The 16,745-nt window shown below is 45.6% G+C and overlaps 1 protein-coding gene and 1 long non-coding RNA gene across 5 annotated transcripts in view; one reads left to right on the top strand and one right to left on the bottom strand.

The window, feature by feature from the left end:
* METTL9 (methyltransferase 9, His-X-His N1(pi)-histidine) overlaps positions 1-2,108 on the bottom strand; it is a 58,143-nt gene extending 56,035 nt beyond the window's left edge. For 2 of the 4 annotated variants that reach the window (XR_004666786.3, XR_010110516.1), the window contains exon 1: positions 1,648-2,076. Coding sequence is in view for 2 of the 4 variants with exons in the window: in XM_034939870.3 (XP_034795761.2) it covers positions 1,648-2,049 (402 nt within the window). In the remaining 2 variants the exon portion in view is untranslated. Of the gene's footprint in view, positions 1-1,647 lie in introns of all 4 variants that reach the window. The other 2 variants (XM_034939870.3, XM_003820831.7) reach the window with 1 other exon arrangement.
* Positions 2,109-2,134: 26 nt separating this feature from the next.
* LOC130540885 (uncharacterized) lies at positions 2,135-11,831 on the top strand. The gene is made up of 3 exons (XR_008954905.2): positions 2,135-2,889; positions 3,793-3,918; positions 11,355-11,831. It is a non-coding gene; the product is annotated as an uncharacterized LOC130540885 (long non-coding RNA).
* The last annotated feature ends 4,914 nt before the right edge of the window (positions 11,832-16,745 follow it).

Below are 16,745 nucleotides of genomic sequence, written 5' to 3'. Positions count from 1 at the left end.
GAAATAGTGTTTCAATTTTAAAATAAGTGCAATTCTTTTATGAGCACTAAAAACCTATCAAGTGGCTGCAGTAGGGGTAATCATGATAAGTGTTATAAATACCAATAGCTAAGAGACTCAACCATAATCCCCCATCAATGGAGATAAATCGCTTTTTCTCCTATCCAGGACCTTATTTCTATCAACTGCTTAAAAATGTCAAAAATGACATTTCTAATTCATTGTCTACCCCATTGTTCCATATGTGACATTCTGATAACTGTACAGTTAACGGTACAGTACCTTTGAGTTGTCTCTATAAGAATGAACTAGTGTAAGTAAATAATCCATAGGAATAAATGTGGTTTTGCAATTTAAGTTTACATACATTCCTAACCATATCATACAAGTGATCAATGATACTGATATTGCACCTAACAAACTGCAATGGCTGGAGGCTTTCAAAAAAATTTACAGAAATTTAGGATTCTTTTAAAAATAGAAAAAAGCCCAATATACATATTACTAAAAACTAAATGCTACTTTTCTAAATTGCTCTATCTCCTTCTTAGACAATTCTCTACCCTCATTAAAACACATGAAATCAACCTGGGTGTAAATTCTCTGAACACCTGGCATAATAAAAAAGTAATGTAGGAAAATGAGAAATATATGAAAATGATCAGACACAAGATGATATAGGGAATAATTAATACTCTATGGAAAAGCAAAATGTATTATAAATGCTAGCTATGACAAGCCAACACTCTGGCAGAGTTCAAAAGCCTCTTTTCAATGAATTTAACATTAACTGCAAACTATGTTAAGGTCATATACGAAATATCTCACTTAATTCTACAGTTAACCTGTACACGTTTAAGTGGCGCAAGACTGAGCTAATGAAAAGCCTACCTACCCGGTCACAGCGTAACGCTCACGATGCATAACTAAAACTCCTTCCCGTCCCGTTCTGTTTTAAAAACCCTTCCTGTAAAACTTGCATAATCTTCCTCCTCATCACACACAATCTTTCTAGCAGGCTGACTAAATCCAAGTTTAAAGGAGATCTCTGCTAGGTAGGAGGGGAAGGTTCCGTGGGATGGGAGCGACAACCTGTCAAACCCATTTTTTAAGTGCTTAGGGAGAAATGTCACCCCAATCAGCCTGGAGAGTTCAATGGCTTGCGATGTACAGTTACATTTCTTCACGACCCTTTGTACGTTCTGGGATTCAACGAGACAACAAGAGGGGCTGGCTTTTCGTTTTGTTTCTCGGCCGGGTCTCTTCAGTCTCAGGCCTCGGTGCCAGGCGGGCGCCCCCAGCCACGCTCTGGCCCCAAAGTTCCCCAGTCCCGCTGCCGGGCGTCCGCAGTCACCGCCCGGGACCCAGGAACAATGCGGGGCTCCGGGCCGCTCACGATCGGGCCCGGGAGGCCATGCCCCGCCTGCGCTGCGGAACAAAAGGCGCTCGCGGGGCCGCGGCCCGGTGCCCGGGGCTCGCGGAGTCGACGCCCGGCGGGGAAGGCGCGGGGAAAACTTTCCAAGGGGCCGAGGCGGAGGGGCGAGGGCCGGGCCGCCCCCTCGCGGAGCCGTCCCGCACAATAGCCGGGCCCAGAGCGGGAAGGCCGGGCCGCCACGCCCCCGCCCCGGCCCCGGCCCCAGCCCGTACCTGGTGGTTCTCCTTCCTGCCGCCCGCGGCCGCCGCCGGCCCGCCCGGGCCGCTCGTCATGTTCACGTACAGGGAGCGGGTGAGCGGGCTCCGCAGCGTCCACATCCTCCGCGCCAGCCACACGGACGCCAGGCTCAGGCACAGCCAGCCCGCCAGCAGTCTCATCGGGGGCCGCGGCCGCTCGCTCGGATCACCGCCGGCGCCGGGGCGAGGAGGAGGAGGCACCGCCGCCTCCGGCCACCGCCGCCACCGCCCGAGCTCGAGCCATCGCGGCCGCCTTGCCCATCCAGCCCCCTTCAGGGCAAAGGCTGGGGGTGGGGAGGAGCAGCCGGCGCGCAGCCTCGGCACCTCCCCCTTCCCTTCCGGCCGCGGAACGCCGCTGCCCCCTGCACCAGTTTCCATCCGGAGCACTTACGAGCGGCCGCGTCGCTTTCTCCCCCGGCGCCCTCCCTCCGTCCAATGAGCGGGCCGCTGGGAGGCGGGACAAAGGCAGCGCGCATCCGCCCGGAGCGCGTTCTCGTGTCCCGGCCCTGCCTCGGCCTCTAGTAAATGGCGGAGGTGGTTTTAATTTTTTTGAGGGCTGAAGAGATCACTTCCGAAGGCGGTAACTGCAGCCTCCCTGCCCCTCCAAGGTGGTGCTGGAAGGACCTCCAGTCTTTCCTCGCCTCATCCCACTCCACGGCGGGACTTTGACAGGGTTACCTCTCGACCCTCATCCCACTCCACGGCGGGACTTTGACAGGGTCGTGCAGTTAACCCCGGGGGCGCAAAGAGGGGAGTCATTCCTTTCGTGCATCCTGACACACACAGGTTCTTCCCGGAGACTAATGCTGCCAGTGATGGTTGCCCGCTCGGATGCGTAGTTTCCAGTTTACATTTAGAACCGACCTGCCAGACTCCCTCCTCTACTCTCCCCACCACCACGACCCGCCTGCCCCGTTCCCCAAGTCTGAGAAGTTGCTGGCTACGTGTTTCTATAAAGAATGAGTGAAAATTCTGCCTTTTGGGGAAGCTACCGCAGCTGGGGTACCCACAAGTAATGTTTTAGATGTATTGATGGCCCTGCCCAAGAATGAAGACCTCAAGTTAGACTCCTTGGCTGCCTTGTTTCCTTGAATTAGCACAGGGAAGTTGGACCCAACACTCTTAGAGTGAACTCAGCTCTGGGAGCAGTGTTTAACCCGGATATTTATTTGATCATTTATAACACGAGGAGACCTAGCAACATTTCAGAACTGAAGGGTTAGTTACACTGTGTTCCTGTCTGCAGTTCTTCCTGCTATTATCCAAGCCACAATTAAGGAGTAACATTTCGTGGGAGTCCCTAACTTTAATACTTTCCTAGGTTTGTTTGGAAAGTGCTTTTAATTTAACTGCACCAGAAATAATGTAAATGTGTCTAAGTTCAAAACAAAAGAAGTAAGCCTTTTGGTTAATTCAGTGTTGCACATCAGAGATTTTCATTTATGAAACAGTGGGGTGGTGAGCCACAGATGGGGAACAAAATCATTCCTTACCCAACAGCTTTTTTTTTTTTTTTTTTTTTTTTTTTGAAACGGAGTGGAGTCTCGCTCTGTCTCCAGGCTGGAGTGCAGTGGCTCGATCTCGGCTCACTTCAAACTCCGCCTCCCGGGTTCAAGCAATTCTTCTGCCTCAGCCTCCCGAGCAGCTGGGACTACGGGTGCGCGCCACCATGCCCAGCTAATTTTTGTGTTTTTCGTAGAGACGGGATTTCACCATGTTGGCCAGGATGGTCTCCATCTCTTGACCTCGTGATCCGCCTGCCTCGGCCTCCCAAAGTGCTGGGATTACAGGCGTGAGCCACCGCACCTGGCCCAACAGCTCTTTTATTAGCTTTTAAGAATCTCAGCTTGGCACCTTTGGCTAACAAGGATATCTTGTTGCCTAATGTAACAGGCTGTAACAACAAACAAAAAGGCACAGGGTGGGTGGGGTTCGGTATTTTGTGTTCTCTCTTTCCAATATACTCCCTGACTGCTTCCTGCCAAAACCCCGAAGAGCCCAAGCCTTACTAAATCTAGTTCAAACCTCTAGTGGTCCTGGCCCAAATCATCAAAAAGGAACTACGGTAGCAAGTCCAATAACTGTTTATTTACTATGTCACCTCTCCTTCCTGTCTCTTAGGATCAGTGTAACAGACAAAGCAACTCTGTCACAAAAGGAAGCCTTCATCTTTTTAAAGTGGGGGTGAAAGCAGCAGGAGTGCATAAAATGGCATATTTCCTTTCTGAAGACAAAGGAGACAAAAAGGTATGCCCCAGCTATAGAGTGAGACCACATAGCTGTAGCTGAGAGACTGCAAAATGTTATCAAATGAACAAGCAAGTAGATGGCTGCTGTAGTCAGAAGGATTTTGGGGTCAGTTGACTGCCACGAAGCCTAACAGCTCAAAGGAGCAGATTTTGTTTTATATCTGAGCAGCTGGCCTGGAAAAATAAATCACTCATACATTTAAAATACTCTATAATAACCACAAAACACTCAAACCCATGCTATTTACATTTAGCAGGCACAGGAAGAAACCAGAGCATCCGATGATCAAATGATTTGCCTGAAGGTAGCAGAGTAAATTCAATAGCTGACCTTTTCATAGAACTTGGTATCCCAGCTCGTGGTCTTTCGATCCATCTAAGAAGCTTTGCTGTCTCTTCTCAGAGAGCCTCCTGAATTACAAATGAGGAGAAAGGAAAACAGCAAGAGTAAATATACGAAGCAGAAGTTCAGATTGCCCATTGGGGACAGCCCCCTTCATCTACTAGAATGTCACTACCGTATATTAAAACCTCAATTATCCATAATGGAGACGGGAAGGGGCAAGATGACACAAAAAGCCAAATAGCCAATACTCGTTCTAACGTGATCTTGAGATGCAGTTAGTAATATTCAAAAGATACACAAATGACCCTCTGCACCGAACTCTGCTCATTGACCCCAGGTGTCCCACTTGGGTCACAGCCCTGTACACAGGCCCAAAATTTTGGCGGGATCACTTTCCTATCTAGATCTCTAGGCAAAGGCTTTTTGTTATTGTTGTTCTTTGAAGTTACAAAGCTTGGCATTTTCATATTCTCTTTTCAATTACAAAGTATCATGTTAAGAGAATCCACAAGCAGAGAGTTTGGATCTATACAAAACCTATTGATGATTGTTATCTCCTTGAAGAGATAATGATTTAAAAAGAACTCATATAGACCAGGCAGGGTGGCTCATGCTTGTAATCCCAGCAGTTTGGGAAGCCAAGGCAGGTGGATGGCTTGAGCCCAGGAGTTCAAGGCCAGCCTGGGCAACATGGAGAAACCCTGTGTCTACAAAAAATACAAAAATAAGACAGGCGTGGTGACATGCACCTGTAGACCCATCTACTCAGGAGGCTGAGGTGGGAGGATCACCTGAGCCTGGGAGGCTGAGGCTGCAGTGAACTGAGATTGTGCCACTGCACTCCAGCTTGGGTGACCCTGTATCAAAAAATAAAAATAAAAATAACTCATATAATCACTTTTTTTTTCCCGAGATGGAGTCTTGCTCTGTTGCCCAGGCTGGAGTGCAGTGGCACGATCTCGGCTTGCTGCAACCTCTGCCTCTCGGGTTCAAGCAATTCTCCTGCCTCAGCCTCCCGAGTAGCTGGGATTATAGGCGCCTGCCACCACGCCTGGCTATTTTTTGTATTTTTAGTAGAGATGGGGTTTCACCATGTTGGCCAGGCTGGTCTCAAACTCCTGACCTTGTGATCCGCCTGCCGCAGCCTCCCAAAGTGCTAGGATTACAGGCGTGAGCCACTGCACCTGGCCATAATCATGTTTTTATGGACAGATATTTTTTATGCTTCTTAATATTGTTTTGTATACCTTCAGAGAAAGATACAGCTTTTTCCCAGTATATTCAATAGAATGTGTCCTGTAGTTATTAAGCAATGAGCACCTCTAACAAAATTAGCAAATGTACTCAACAATTTGTTTAATTAATTAATGTAGGAGATCTTTATCTGAATTTAGTTGATACAACTTCAATTCTATGCAATGATATCACTGTGGGCTCCAGTTGATGAATTCTAAGTCAAGGCAAAACTGCAGACAGCTTTAAAAAAAAAAAAATTAGTAGCCTAGGCCAGGCACCATGGCTCATGCTTGTAATCCCAGCTACTCAGGAGGCTGACACAGGAGAATCGCTTGAACCCAGGAGGCAGAGGCCGCAGTGAGCTGAGATCATGCCACTGTACTCCAGGCTGGGCAACACAGTGAAACTCCATCTCAAAAAAAAAAAAAAAAAAAAAGCCTCAAGTAGCAGAATTGAACCAGGGGTTAGAAGATGTTAGTAGTTGGCCAGGTGCAGTGGCTCACACCTGTAATCCCAGCACTTTGGGAGATTGAGGTGGGTGGATCACAAGGTCAGGAGTTTGAGACCAGCCTGGCCAACATGGTGAAACCCCGTCTCTACTAAAAATACAAAAAAAATTAGCCAGGGGTGATGGCCTGCACCTGCAATCCCAGCTACTCATGCGGCTGATGCAGGAGAATTGCTTGAACCTGAGAGGTGGAAGTTGCAGTGAGCTGAGATCACACCACTGCACTCCAGCCTGGGTGACAGAGTGAGACTCCATCTCAAAAAAAAGAAGACGTTAGTAGCAAATACAGGTAACATCGTGTGCTTCATTGGAGAACTCCCAGTGCTACTCATTAGCATGGTAGTTTATCATCTGCACTTTGAGCCAGACTATCTGGGTTTTAAGCTGGGCTCTATGCTTCTTGATTATGCAATTTGAGGCAAATTACTTGACCTCTACATGTCTGTTTCCTCATCTGTAAAATGGAAATAATAATAATGGTTACCTATTTCATAAGGATGCAGTGAATATCATGTTATATACTGTAAATATAAAGGGCTTAATAAGTGCCTCAACATTTAGTAAACACTCAAAAAATGTTAATTTGTTTTCATTTTAACTTGGGTAAATCAACCTCATCTGAGCCTCTCTTTCCTCATCTGTAAACTAAGAGCCATGGTTCTGAGCTGTCTGCTTCACAAGACATGTGTGAGAATTAGATGATCTGAGAGTTTTTTAAACTGCAAAACATCAACCAAAGTTATCATAATAAAGATGCTCAGTCCTAATGTAAAATGCCCACGTGAGGGATCTAGGTGGCCATCCTGTAAGAATCTAATGTCTGATGATCTATCAGAGACTTTGGTCTCTGCAAAGCTACTCTCCGTAAAACATTCTCTTAGAACCCATGATGATAGCATCTCTTAATAATGTGTCTATCTTCACACATGTGTCTATCCTCATGACATTTCAAACTGAGTGGGGAAAAGAATATAAAACACAAAACTAGGCTGAGGTGGGAAGATCATTTGAGGCCAGGAATCCAAGACCAGCCTGGACAACATGTTGAAACCCCATCTCTACTAAAAATACAAAAATTAGCTGGGTGTGGTTGTGCAGGTACTTGGGAGGCTGAGGCATGAGAATCACTTGCACCCAGGAGGCAGAAGTTGCAATGATCTGAGATCGCACCACTGCACTCCAGCTTGGCTGACAGAGCAAAAGTCTGTCTCCAAAAACAAAGTAAAACAAATAAACACAGAACTATAAAAAAAAAAATTCAAACCTAAAAGCAAAATCAGCTGGGCACAGTGGCTCATGTCTACAATCCCAGCACTTTGGGAGGCCGAGGCAGGCAGATGGCTTGAGCCCAGGAGTTCCACACCAGCCTGGGCAACATGACAAAATCCTGTGTCTACCCCTCCAAAAAAAAAAAAAAAAAAGACTACAAAAATTAGTCAGGTGAGGTGGTGTGTGCCTATACACCCAGCTACTCAGAAGGCTGAGGCAGGAGCATCAACTGAACCTGGGAGGTCGAGGCTACAGTGAGCCATGACCACAGCACTGCACTCCAGCCTGGGTGACAGCACAAGACCATGTCTCAAAAAATAAAATAAAAATCAGGGAGTAAACTCAAGTTACCTACTTGTCAAAGATGCCTGTCTTTTTAGTAGGAAAGTCTTTTCCCCTCTGATATATAAAATTCTTCCCAGCTGGCTCACCTATTTACCCAGTCTATACCCGCCAGGGCATTTCACCTGCTTACAGAACCTTTTGAACTCCCATGATTTCCTCCCTCATCATTCTCACATCTGAGTTTATGTCAGCAATATTAACCAAAAGACAAAGAAATGCCACTTTCACATATGCAATAAGTATTTATTGGGTACATGGAATATACCAGGCCCTGGATTTACGGGAATAGAAAGCAAAATAAACACAATGTCTCACCTTCGTAGAGCTTACCGTCTAGTAAGGAGACTGACCCGAATACATAATTACAAACTGCTGAGAGCGAGAAAGGATTTGTATACTGTTACGAGAACTTGGAGAGATCTGACTTAATTAGGCGTGGAGGGCATGAGGGAAGGAGAGTGTTCAGGGAAAGCTGCCTTGAGGAAATGTGCTTTGTGGTCATTTTGACATCCCCTTGCCAAACTTGAAAGCTTCCAGATTTCCCAAGTTCCTCCTGGACTACAGGTATCCCCAATAATTGTGACAACAGAAATGGAGATAATGCAGGACAGGCAAGTCCCAAAGTGGCGCTTAGCCCTCTGGGTTCTTGGCTTTATCAGGAAGGAATTCAAAGGCAAGCCAGAGGTAGAAGAAAACAGCTATATTGAAGAGGCTGTGTTACAGCTCCATGACTGCTCCTGCAGAGCAGGGCTACCCCATAGGGAGAGAGTAGCAGCTGAGGGTAGTTTTGTAGCCATATTTATACCCACTTTTTTTTTTTTTTTTGAGACGGAGTCTCGCTCTGTCGCCAGGCTGGAGTGCAGTGGCATGATCTCAGCTCACTGCAACCTCCGCCTCCCAGGTTCAAGTGACTCTCCTGCCTCAGCCTCCTGAGTAGCTGGGACTACAGGCATGCGCCACCACATCCAACTAATTTTTCTATGTTGAGTAGAGACGGGGTTTCACCATGTTGGCCAGGCTGGTCTCGAATTCCTGACCTCATGATCTGCCTGCCTCGACCTCCCAAAGTGCTGGAATTATAGGCGAGAGCCACTGTACCCAGCCTGTACTTGAAACTAAAAGTGGGAGGCTGGGCACGGTGGCTCATGCCTATAATCTCTGCACTTTGGAAGGTTGAGGTGGGTGGATCATGAGGTCAGAGGTTTGAGACCAGCCTGGCCAACATGGTGAAACCCCATCTCTACTAAACATACAAAAAATAGCCAGGTGTGGTGGCAGGCGCCTGTAATCCCAGCTACTCAGGAGGCTGAGGCAGGAGTCGCTTGAACCCGGGCGGCAGAGGTTGCAGTGAGCCGAGACCGCATGTCACTGCACTCCAGCCTGGGCAATAGAGCAGGACTCTGTCTCAAAAAATAAATAAATAAATAAATAATTGCATGTAGATTAAAGAGCTGTTTATGCAGAAATTTCTAGGGAATGGGCAGTAACTCCTAGGTCATTGGATCACTGCCATGGAAAGTGACAGTAACTGTCGAGTGTTGCCATGGCAGTGGTAAATCGACATGGCACACTGGTGAGCATGTCTGATTAAAACTACTTTCGCCCAGGCCCTGTTTTGGCTAGTTCTTAATCTGGTCCAGTGTCCACTCCAGTGTCCGAGCTCAACCTCTGGAGTAGAGTCCCACCTGTTACCTCCGACTGCTCATCAGAGCCTTCTAGAATGTGAGGAATCCCAGTGTCCCTCACATACACTCACAGAGTCCTGGAGAAAACGAAATGAGTTGTCTGGGCAGCTGTCAGCACAATCCCCTATATATATAGTCAGCTCTCAAATAGTAGCTGTGGTGGTTATTATGGAATCATAAGGCAGATGTAAACCTAGCTCTCCTTGCACAAGTTACTTAAGCAGTCCAAGAGATGAACAGCCATCTACTTTAAACTTAGTCTACTATAAGACAAATTAATTAGGGAGAGTCCTTCAACCTAAATCCTGGGCTCCACCAAATGAATCAGTTTCTCCAACAGAACTGTGTGAATTAGGCATTTTATTTTATTTTATTATTATTTTTTGAGACAGGGTCTCTGTTGCCCAGGCTGGAGTGCAGTTGCACAATCTCAGCTCACTGCAACCTCCGCCTCCTAGCTCAAGCGATCCTCCCACCTCAGCCCCACAAGTACCTGGGGCTACAGGCACACACCACCATGCCCGGCTAGTTTTTTATGTTATCTTATAGAGACACAGTTCGCCATGTTGCCCAGGCTGGTCTTGAACTCCTGGACTCAAGTGATCTGCCTGCCTCGACCTCCCAAAGTGCCAGGATTACAGGCATGAGCTACCATGCCTGGCCTCTAAATTGGGCATTTTAATACACATGTTTTGTACCACCTAAGTTGTGCTTTTTTTTAATTTTTATTTTTTCAAGACGGACTTTCACTCTTGTTACCCAGGCTGGAGTGCAACGGCGGGATCTCGGCTCACTGCAAGCTCCGCCTCCCGGGTTCAAGCGATTCTCCTGCCTCAGCCTCCTGAGTAGCTGGGATTACAGGCATGCGCCACCATGCCTGGCTGATTTTTTTTGTATTTTTAGTAGAGAGGAGGTTTCTCCATGTAGGTCAGGCTGGTCTCGAACTCCCAACCTCAGGTGATCCACCCCGCCTCGGCCTCCCAAAGTGCTGGGATTACAGGCGTGAGCCACCACGCCCAGCCCACTTCTGTATTTATACAGATCCTTCTGCCTGTGCTTCTGAATCCTTAAAAGACATCTTCACATACAGTATAAGCTACTTAAAGGAATATAAGTATTTTTAAATATATATTTCAACTAAATAATGTCCTTCCAATAACAGGTCTATGAGTCAGAGCTCTGACAAAAGACAGAAGGCTGCTGCTTTCATTCAGTTTCTAGGGCATTTTTGAAGGTCCAAATATCTTTCATCTAGTTTTAAATATCCTTTCGAAACAACCCTGTCCTTGGCCTCTTAATTGCTGTCTTTTGCATGTATGTGGCTTGGTCTTCTAAATGACTGCTTCCTCTCCACCAAATTCACCGTGGGTATTTATTTTGAAACTATAAAGGCTTCTTCTTTTATAAATATGAAACATTAAAACTTATGGTTTATATGAAATACATGGGGGAAGTGCTGTATTATGAATCTTTTAAAACTTAAAATGTAAATTTTTTACGATAGACCAAATGTGTATATACATAAACATAAGTGATCTTAAAGTGTTTGTAAAACATACCACAAAATAACCACATTTCTGCTGGCATGAAATAAAACCACTGTTTTCTTTTTGCACAACCAAAACTGATGAGAAAATGAGGAAGAATACATTTACGAAAGAGGATACTTGAGTAATCAACCAACCTGAAAATCAGACAGAACTATCTCCCTTCTCTAGTGAAAACTATGACTGATTTTTTAATAGCCACAGCTAATCTGAGCTTGTTTTACAAGTTAGCCCAGGATCTTCCTCAAATTTATTGTGTGCACAACTCATTCAATCAGAGGAAAGGCATTTGGCTATCAGATCACCAAAACTGTGGCATTGTAAGACTCCCGCTACAGTTTTCATCTCCCTTTATGGTCTCCTCTTACCAAGAATTCTTTGTGCTATACAGTTTCTTGAAATTGACAAAGTCAATACTGATAACAGCTATTAAGTTTTTCTACAATAGAAACTTTATTTCTAAGTTCATTAGCTTTTCTTTTCTTTTTTTTTTTTGAGACCAGGGTAATGTTCTGTCTCCCACGCTGGAGTGCAGTGGTATGATCACAGCTAACTGCAGCCCCCCTGGGCTGAATCTGTCCTCCTGCTTCAGCCTCCTGAGTAGCTGGAACTACAGGTACATGCCACCACACTCAGCTAATTTTTGTATTTCTTTGAGAGATAGGGTATCGTCACGTTGCCCAGGCTGGTCTCAAACTCCTGAGCTCAACTGCTCTGCCTGCCTCAGCCTCCCAAAGTGCTGGGATTATAGGTGTGAGCCACCGTGCCCGGCCTAAGTTCATTAGCTTTCTATGCTCAAGTCTTTTGGAGAAGTTTGAGATGTGACAGCAGCAGGCATCAGAGGCTAGCAGCTCTCCCCTACCATGAAGAATTTTTCCCATTCAGATTCCAGCTTCCCCCTCTCACACCACCCCAGAGGGCATGGAGAAGCTGGCTTTGCTCAGGAACCACAATAAAGTGTAGTTTGTTATATGTGAATGTAGAGCATGCTGTTCTCCGTCCAACATAAATCCATTTTTATAACCAAAACTATAAATGACAGTGGAGCCAAATTTGCTACTTTTTGGACAGACATCTTACAAGTTAAACAAATTGCTTTAGGTTCATTATATCCAGTTTTTGCTTTCATAAGGAGACATATTTACAGATAATTACCACATCTACAATGTTCATTATAATTATTCAATGAAGGAAGGCTTCAGGAAAAAAAATCTAAGTTATCCTTGTACAGTTTTGACAGTACATTGGATTCATGTTTAGAATCTGCAACATCCTGTTTGATTCATTTGCTGGAATTTCTCCATTATTATACTTTTTTTTTTTTTTTCCTCACAGAGATGGGATCTTGCTATGTGGACTAGTGCTTCCTCTTCCACTTCCTCTCCTTCAATTCCCTCTGAAGCCCATCTTTTCAGGACAACATTAACTCCTGTCCTCAAGTGATACTTCTACCACGGCCTCCCAAAGTGCTGGGATTACAAGTGTGAGCCACTATTCCCAGCCCATTATGATACTTTATTTTATTTATTTTTCTTTTTTGAGATGGAGTCTTGCTTTGTCACCCGGGCTGGAGTGCAATGGCACAATCTTGGCTCACTACAACCTCCGCCTCCTGGTTCAAGCAATTCTCCTGCCTCAGCCCAGTAGCTGGGATTACAGGCACCCACGACCACACCCAGCTAATTTTTGTATTTTTAGTAGAGACAGAGTTTCACCATGTTGGCCAGGCTGGTCTCCAACTCCTGACCTCACATGATCCACCCACCTCAGCCTCCCAAAGTGCTGGGATTACAGGCATGAGCACCACGCCTGACCCCATTATGATTCTTTCTTTTCTTTCTTTCTCTCTCTTTCTTCCCTTCCTTCCTTCTTTCTCTATCCTTCCTTCCTTCCTTCCTCCTTCCTTCCTTCCTTTCCTTTATTTCTTTCTTTTATTTCTTTCCGTTCTTTTCTTTCTTGCTTGCTCTGTCTCCCAGGCCGGAGTGCAGTGGTGCCATCTCGGCTCACTGCAACCTCCGCCTCCTGAGTTAAAGCAATTCTGCCTAACCCTCCCAAGTAGCTGGGATTACAGGCATGTACCACCACACCCAGCTAATTTTTGTATTTTTAGTAGCGATGGGGTTTTGCCATGTTTGCCAGGCTGGTCTCAAACTCCTGACCTCAAGTGATCCACCCACCTCAGCCTTCCAAAGTACTGGGATTACAGGTGTGAGCCACTGCACCCAGCCTATGATACTTTAAATAGTTGCATAGACATGGGTGTATTTTCATCTTGACAGATGGTAAATCATAGCACATTTGAGGACATCAAGCATTCATTAGATCCTTTGCCCTATTTAGAACTTATATCTGCTTGGACACAAGTATCAGGAATATATTATATTTTTGACATATGTTAAAGGCTGTTTCAAGAAAAAAATTTAAGTCAGGTCTTTTTGACATATTAAGCTGTATATGGAGTTAATCATAAAATCGCCCTGAAAAATCTCTGGAAATAGAGAAATAAAATTGCTGTCTGAGAACCACACTTTAAAACATACATATAGGCTGGGCATGGTGGCTCATGCCTGTAATCCTAGCACTTTGGGAGGCCGACACAGGTGGATTGCTTAGGCCCAGGAGTTTGAGACCAGCCTGAGCAATATGGTAAAATCCTGTCTCTACCAAAAATTACAAAAATTATGTTTTTATGGCTGACCAACCTCCTCCTCACCCTCCAACCGCAATGAGCTGTTATTTCTACAATTATGTTATACTTCAGTCAATTTGAAGTCAAGTCTTGGCTTGAGGCCTGCCTTTTTTTTTTTTTCCTTTTTTCCTTAGGAGGTCTCAGATTGAAAACTTGAGATCATGCACTGTCACAGCCATGACAGCCACTCCTCAATCTCCTGTGTAACTGGTTCTGTTGGATACTCGTCAGCTGTGAACCGTTCACTCTCAGAAACATACATTGACAAAACCCCAAATTATCACCTCCTTCATGATCCCATACACATGACTTAAATGTGATGGGAGGAAAAAAAAATGGGCTGCTGGGGGACCTGCCTTTTTTAAAGGTGACTTTGCATGTCTTTGCTCAAATCTTTTTTTTTTTTTTTTTTTTTTGAGATGGAGTTTCACTCTTGTTGCCCAGGCTGGAGTGCAACGGCGTGATCTTGGCTCACTGCAACCTCCACCTCCCAGGTTCAAGCGATTCTCTTGCCTCAGTCTCCCAAGTAGCTGGGATTACAGGCATGTGCCACCACGCCCAGCTAATTTTGTATTTTTAGTAGAGATGGGGTTTCCCCATGTTGGTCAGGCTGGTCTCAAACTCCCGACCTCAGGTGATCCCCCCGCCTCGGCCTCCCAAAGTGCTGGGATTACAGGTGTGAGCCACTGCGCCTAGCCCTCCAAATTTATTGTACACACACATATACGTATGTATACATATATGGCTCCATGATGTATATATGTGGTGTGTTTATACACATATGGGGAGATATATATATATATATATTTTTTTTCTTTTTTTGAGACTGGTTCTCACTCTGTCACCCAAGTTGGAGTGCAATGGTGTGATCTTGGCCCACTGCAGCCTCTACTTCTCCAAGCTCAGGTGATCCTCCCACCTCAGCCTCCCGAGTAGCTGGGACCACAGGCACATGCCACCACGCCTGGGTAATTTTTGTATTTTTTCATAGAGACGGAGTCTTGCCATGTTGCCCAGGCTGGTCTCACACTCCTGGTTTCAAGCAGTCGGCCTACTTTGGCCTCCCAGTGCTGAGATTACAGGTGTGAGCCACTGTGCCTGGCCACCAGCTCTATCTTTACCATCAACATTGGAGTAAACATTTACATCAGGGGTCAGGTGTATCCAATCTTTTGGCTTCCCTGGGCCACATTGGAAGAAGAAGAATTGTCTTGGGCCACACATAGAATATACTAACACTTGCTGGGCATGGTGGCTCATGCCTGTAATCCCAGCACTTTGGGAGGCCAAGGCAGGTGGATCACATGAGGCCAGGAGTTCGAGAGCAGCCTGGGCAACATGGTGAAACCTTGTCTCTATTAAAAATACAAAAATTAGCCAGGCATGGTGGCACACGCCTGTAGTCCCAGCTACTCGGGAAGCTGAGGCAGGAGAATTGGTTGAGCCTGGGAGGTGGAGGTTGCAGGGAGCCAAGATCACACCACTGCACTGCAGCCTGGGTGACAGAGAGGGACTCCTTCTCATTAAAAAAAAAAAAAAAAAAAAAAAAATGCAAAAGACTCATAATGTGGTTTTGTTTGTTTTGAGACAATTGCCCAGGCGGAGTGCAGTGGCACAATCAGGGCTCACTGCAACTTCTGCCCTCCGCCTCCCAGGCTTAAGTGATTCTCCTGCCTCAACCTCCCGAGTAGCTGGGATTACAGGCACGTACCACCATGCACTGCATTTTTAGTAGAGATGGGGTTTTGCCATATTGGTCAGGAGTTGGAACTCCTGACCTCAGGTGATCTGCCCACCTCGCCCTCCCAAAGTGCTAGGATTACAGGTGTGAGCCACCTCGCCGGGCCAAAATCTCATGAAGTTTTAAGATTACAAATTTGTGTGGGGCTGCATTCAAAGCCATACCGGGCCGCATGTGGCCCACAGGCCATGGGTTGGACATGCTTGATTTACATCAAGAGGCAGGAAGCCCACATTCTAGTTACTTCCTTTACACTTTCCACGTGATTTTGGAAAAATCACATAACCCCAACTACCTTGTCTTTAAAAATAGTAATCAATTGACCAGAAGTGGTGGCTCACGCCTATAATCCCAGCACTTTGGGAGGCCGAGGTGGGTGGATCACTTGAGGTCAGGAGTTCAAGACCAGCCTGGCCAACATGGCGAAACCCTGTTTCTACTAAAAATACAAATATTAACCGGGTGTGGTGGTACGCACCTGTAGTCCCAGCTACTCGGGAGGCTGAGGCAGGAGAATCGCTTGAACCCAGGAGGGGAGTTTGCAGTGAGCTGAGATCATGCCACTGCACTCCAGTCTGGGTGAGAGAGCGAAGCTCTGTCTCAAAAAATAAAAAGAAAGTAAGTAAATAAATAAATACTAATCAATCAAGACCACCCATGCATAAAGGTATGGACCATCACCTGCTTACTTTCTTTGGTGAATTATGAATTATGTGAATTTTTTCCAAAGTCTAATATAAATACATCTGTACTTAGTAATGCAACAGAAGTGGTATAATTTTCTTTGTTTTCTTTAAAAAACCAAGTCTCACAAATTCAGAGTTCCATAATCCTCCGTAAAACAAGAATTTATTATAAATAGTACCATACCTGTGACAACGTTTATAAAGGGAGATGATCTTTTCTTTTGAGAACTATGTGCTTGACAAATTATCACCTTCTTATGACCTGAAATAAAAATCCTTGCCTTTCTTACCCCTGTATGTTCATCACACACACACACACACACACACACACACACCTGCTCTGTTTCATACTGTAAGGCTTGCCCGGTCTACTGTGAAGTACCTGGGAGGGAAAAAAAAAAACAACTCTAGAAATGAAATGGAAATAGATATATTTTTACTCCATGACATTCTAGATCTGGGCCACAGCCTACTCTCCATGAAAGAAAGCCTCCTACAACAGCACTGCAAGGGTACCGCATGTCACTTAGAACAGTGACAGCACCACTAAGCGCCAGACATTGTGCTAGTGCTTTCCATATGCCATCTTTTTTTTTTTTTTTTTGAGACAGAGTCTCACTTTGTCACCCAGGCCGCAGTGCAATGGCTCGATCTCAGCTCATGCAACCTCCTCCGCCTCCAGGGTTCAAGCGATTCTCCTGCCTCAGCCTCCTGGGTAGCTGGGATTATAGGCGCGCACTACCACGCTTGGTTAACTTTTGCATTTTTAGCAG

The sequence above is a fragment of the Pan paniscus genome, chromosome 18, assembly GCF_029289425.2.
Source record: "Pan paniscus chromosome 18, NHGRI_mPanPan1-v2.0_pri, whole genome shotgun sequence".
NCBI classification, from domain to species: domain Eukaryota; kingdom Metazoa; phylum Chordata; class Mammalia; order Primates; family Hominidae; genus Pan; species Pan paniscus.
This window is presented reverse-complemented; position numbering and strand designations above follow the sequence as displayed.